Source organism: Pteropus vampyrus, unplaced genomic scaffold (assembly GCF_000151845.1).
Source record: "Pteropus vampyrus isolate Shadow unplaced genomic scaffold, Pvam_2.0 Scaffold33, whole genome shotgun sequence".
Lineage (NCBI taxonomy): Eukaryota > Metazoa > Chordata > Mammalia > Chiroptera > Pteropodidae > Pteropus > Pteropus vampyrus.
This window is the reverse complement of record NW_011888814.1, coordinates 8,323,796-8,329,009: the sequence shown is the minus strand read 5'-3', so window position 1 is coordinate 8,329,009 and position 5,214 is coordinate 8,323,796. Positions and strand designations below refer to the sequence as shown.

At 56.4% G+C, this 5,214-nt stretch overlaps 1 protein-coding gene across 1 annotated transcript in view; it reads left to right on the top strand.

Moving 5' to 3' along the window:
- The first annotated feature begins 1,092 nt into the window (after positions 1-1,092).
- IMPDH1 (inosine monophosphate dehydrogenase 1) overlaps positions 1,093-5,214 on the top strand; it is a 16,391-nt gene continuing 12,269 nt past the window's right edge. Inside the window, exon 1 of the mRNA XM_011357186.2 lies at positions 1,093-1,343. Coding sequence (XP_011355488.1) covers positions 1,174-1,343 — 170 coding nt within the window. The 5' untranslated portion in view covers positions 1,093-1,173. The remainder of the gene's footprint in view (positions 1,344-5,214) is intronic.

Genomic DNA, 5,214 nt, shown 5'->3' with positions numbered 1-5,214 from the left:
GGATTAGGTTTTAACATATGAATTGTGAAGGAACACAAACATTCAGTCTATAGCAAAAATCCTATTTAGAATGGCATTAAGCAGTGAGAAGATTTCCCATATGGCCCAGAGTCAGAGAAACTGTTTTAATTCTGAATCTGGGGAGTGAGTGTGTACATGTATAGGAAAAGGTCCTAGGCAGGACTAAATTTAAGATCTTACCATTACATAAATTCAATTTCCTTTGTGAAATAGTTGCTGAAAAGTCTGACCCATAACTCCTTACAATGCGCCCCTACCCCCCAATCATTCAGTGTTTACCATTTGCTCCCTCAGATTGTCAGATTTTAAGTATATGGTATAACTTTATTTTTCCATTCGGTCTCCTCAAAGAAATTGCCTGAGGACAAGGATTCGGTTTTGGTTTTTTTTTCCCCCATCTTTGCTAGGTGGTCAATCACTAGTGGACGACGATTAACAACGATGAAATAGGAAAAGGTGCGCTTTCTAGTCAGTAAATGAACAAGTCAGCAGCAGTGCGCTCAGCGCAACTCCCTGGATGTGCGGACTCCAAACACTTTTCCTCAAGGAGCCTGCAGTCTTATCTCTTCCTTTCTTAGGAAGTGACAGGTAAGAGCCAAGGAAAATCTATTTTCCTCCGGTCTAATGGAGTCTGTTGAAGAGGCAAAGGGGGCAGTAGGCAAAGGGAGTTGGTAATCCGCGCCTATCTTGCCCTGGCGAGCGAGGGAGGCCTGCGGCTGGCCGGTAGGAGGCGCTCCAAAGGACCATTCATAAAAGGCAGAGGGATGGACACAAGACGCGAAGAAAACTCCGGCCTCTGGAGATATTTTTTGTGCTCCTTTCCTCTTCTGGTTTTCCTCAGAAAGGGCCAGGAGAACCTGGAAGGTCTGGAAATCGGGGAGAGATCAGGGGTCGCTTCGCTGATCTCGGATGGGAGAAACAGCCTGGTCTGCAAGCAGCGTGGAGAGGCCAGGAGAAGCGCCGCGCCAGGGCGGAGCCCAGAGGAATCCGGATCCTCCCTCCCCCGAACTGCCCCGCCCCCGGCACTCAGGCCCCGCCCCTCTCGGCGGCCCCGCCCCCTCCTCGGGAAGCGACTAGTCGCTCATTCCCCAGCCGGGGCCGGGGAGCCTCCAGGCGGAGAGGCTCCCGCCTACCCAGAGCCCCGGCCTCCGCATGGAGGGGCCGCTCACTCTGCCGCACGGGTCGGGGCCGCTCCCGCCGCTGCTGCAGGGAGGCGGAGCCGCCGCTGTTCCAGAGCCCGGAGCCCGGCAACACCCGGGACACGAGACGGCGGCGCAGCGGTACAACGCCCGCCTGCTGCAGGCCGGCTACGAGCCCGAGAGGTGACGCCCAAGGCAGAGCGCGCGGGGCGCATCCGGGGCGGGCGCGGCAGCTCGGGGAACCCCGCGGCGCTGCGGGGGAGGGGAGGGGAGGGGCAGGCCCCACCACCCTAGCCTTCTTACCGCCTCAACCTCTAACTTCCTGAAACCCGGCTCAGATGCCGCGCACCCAAGCTTTGGTTAGGGCATGCAGGCGAGCACTGTGCAAAGGGTTTGGTGCTGCGTTGCACCGGGTAGCCTGTCGGAAAAACGTTCCCTAAAACCTTAGCCCAGGATCTGACCTCAGCTACACACCCAACGACACTTGGCTCAAGTGGCTGCAACTACAGGGTTTCAAACAGTGCTTGTTGGAGCCCCTATCCATCTTTGCTTACTACTCTTCAGTTGTTTCCTTCTGTTTTAAGAGTCTTACTGGCAGGTGTAGGTGTCATGACGGTTTGCCTTCTCAAGAGTTTGGTGAGGACAGTGTCCCCTCATTATTCACTAAGGTCTGATGAGGCTATCAGCGCAGCTCTCCTTAGAGTCTCTCCTGAGGTTCAGGACTCCCTCCTATCCTTAGTCTGCTGGGGTAGGCAGGGTCACTAGAGGAAGAGTGGGGAGGGCGTTGAACTGGGCCCCCTGGGGACTGGCTGAATACGAGACAGGGGCTAATCTCTGGATTGTATAGCAGCTTGAAATGCAATCCCACTGTCCTTCTGGTCCAGAGGATTTGGACTTCTTTCTCATCCCCATCTGTTGGTGCTCAGCAGCTTGGGGAGGTGACCTGGAAGCTGGGTTTGGGGGGTGGTCTAAGGGAATTAGCCCTGCAGCTCTACCTGTGGGCAAGGGGTGGGGGCGGGGAGATGAAGGCTTATGTAAGAACTTTTAATGGCTTAAGGGGCTGCAAGGTGAGGTCTGGCCCCTCCTGCCCCTGCAGTCTGCCTCTAGAATTCACTCAGGTTCAGGCACCCCTGTCCTTCCTCTCATCCTAGAAATCTAGCTACTGGGGCTAGGGTCCGGGGCGATAGGGAGAGGCCACAGGAGGTGAGGGAGTGGGCTAGGGCACTTGAAGCTTGATGGAGGCAGTGTCTTGCTAGAGCAGGTATTGCAAAAGTATCATTTCAGAGCTCAGACCTGACCACACAGGAGCATCCATCTTCCCCAAATTGTACCTCTGTACCTAGGGGCCATCCTCATGCCCCACCAGGCTCAAGAGCCTGTGTAAAATCTGAGCCCCAGGCTGGTGGTGTAATGAGATTCAAAACCAACTGGCTAGACCTCCATCTGCCATCACTGGCATAAAGCAGCGGGGAGAGGACAAGGTTTTAATGAGAAGTCCTAGGGTTAAGGCCAGAATTATTCCTCTTTGCCTTGAACTTGAGCAAGCCATATCCCCTCTCCCAGCTCAACAATGTTGTTATTCCCCTCCCACCTCCCCCCCACCCCCACTCCCCCAATCTTCCCCTCAAAAGTGATTTGAAATCTTCTCTATTCCAACAGCCCCAGATACAGACCTCCTGGCTCCCTGCAGAGATGTGGCGCCTAGCTAGGACACCAGTCCTCCTCACTACCCTGAGGAAGGGGCTGGAAGGGGTTTAGGTCTGCTCTCCTGCCCTCCTGCCCTCCAACTGCTAGGTGGGAAGCCTCAGGGGACCAACAGCCCTTCCTCGGCCTGAGGAGGCCTGCTGGTTGCCTTGGTGTCTCCTCCCTATGGAGGAAGCAGCTAGGGAAGATCAGGAAGAGGGAGGAGGAAAGCAAGGGGGAGGGGATGGATTAACAGTCTCTGGAAAAGGACAGCATAACCCAGGGCTGAGCCCAGCAGCTTAGAGTAATGAGGATCCCTGACATAGGTCAAGCCAGGAGGGGCTGTGGGGCTGTGAGGTCTGTTGTCCCCACAACTCAGCCTGGCAGCCTCTTCCCCTGGGTCCAAGTTGTAGGCTGGGGCAGATGTCACGAGAGATGGCAGAAACCAGTTGCTGTCTTGGGCCGAAGCCCTGGTGGAACCCTGAATAGTAACCATTTCTGACCCATGCTGTAGGGGATAGTGACCCAGAGCAGGTCCCCTAGAGACCCAGAGACACTGCAGGGACAGCCTGTGCTCTGTGTTTGCAGTGCAGTTACAGCCCTGTCCTATGGCCAGAAAGGTACCCCAGGGTAACTCCGAATGGCTAGAGTGCTTTCTCTAGCTGGTCTCATCACTCTGCCTCCAGGTGGCTAGTAAGAAGTCCTAGGGCTGGTCCCCTGAGGATAACCCTCCTTCCCCATATGTCACGTGCTCTCTGGATGGATCTACAAGAGCTGAGGAATTAGAAGTGCTCCCCAGGCGTCCCTGGCAAGCTGGCCCCAGTCCCCATTCAGCAGAGAACTCCAGCAGGCCTGCTCCCTCCTTGCCCATGCCAGAGGGCCCTTAGAAGCCCCCAGCAGAAGCCGTCCTTGGGGGTCCACTGGTGGGGAGGAAAACGGGGGGGATCTGTGATGTTCTGGTCCTTCACAGTAAGAGGAGAGAGGACACTGCAGACATCTGTGAGTCTCCTCCAGCACTCCCAGCGTCAGGGGCCTCAGCACCCTAGCTCTGTGGGAAGGCTCTCCTCCCCTCCGCGCACAGATGGAACAGTCTGTGTTTTCCTAGCAGGGTCCCTGGGGCGTCATTGGGGGAGGCTAGGCATCCCAGGGAGCCTCCCCTGGGCCTGGCTGCCACCACGCTGCTGAGAGGTAAACAAACTCAGCCTCTCAGGGCTGGGGAGGGAGGGAGATAGCCACCTTGCCAGCCAGAGGACTATGTCCCTGCCCCACCTTTCTCTCACCTCACCAAGAAGTGAGCTGTGGGAATCACAGGAGGAGAAGGGAGGAACCTTGGAGTTTGGGTCTGGGATCTACTCTTTAGCTTTGGTGAGGGTGTAGCATTAGCATTTCTGGTCACATGCGAGGGAAGGGTCTGCCCCCTGCCACCCCACCTCCCTCCCTGCGAATCACTTGGCTACCTAATCTTACTTCCCCCATGTAGGAATCTGGGTCTTGCTGGATTCATAGGCCCATCAAACTTCTGTCTGCTTTGGGTAATTCTCAAAACTTCTCTAGCCTCTGTCCAATTTAGTATGCATACTTACTTGCCTTAGCCAGGCCAGTGGTCCTCCCTCATCGTCCCACCACACTACCTTTCCAAATGAAAACTTTCCTCTCTGGGGTTAAAACCCCTGGTATCCACACCACTTTCCGAGCTGGAGACAGGGATGTCAGACTGAAGCACTGGACGGGAGTCAGAGGCAGTACCCCCCACCTATTTGCTTTCTGAACTGTAGGTTTTGCATCTGTAAAGTGGGTACCTAATAGTTGGCAATTAATAGGTTGTAAAGTAAATGCGATCTTTTATGAAAAATGCCTTGTAAACTGCAGAGGGCTTCAAGGCCACCCAAAGGTCAGGGAGTGTCATTGTTAAGAATGCCGTCCACCTAGGAACGAGATCCGGGTTGGGGGGAACGGGCTATACACTGCAGGGAGGCGGCAACCTCAAACTCCAGGCTCTGATCAGAGTCTGGGCCTTAGTCTTGGAGAAAGACAAACCATGTTAGAGGTACCGCGCGGGGTGGGGAGTAGGGCTAGGGGAGACTCAGGCCGGTGGGAGCCAGGTGACCTGGGGTGGTCCAGTTCATGGGCTTGCCAAGGGGCGCGTTGCAGTGGACCTAGGAAGAGCGACCAGGAGCGGCAGAGGGGGCGTGTCCCGGCCTGATTCAGCCCCTCCCCCCACTGGCCCCTCAGCCCCCTTCCCCGCCCCGGCCCTTGGGGCCGCTATGCCACTGCAGGCAGCCCTGGGCGTGCGTGCACTCGGCGGCTGCTGGGCCGCGCTCGGCAGGGCCCTTTGTGCGGCGCGGGGCGGAGGCGGCGGACTCCCGGGGGA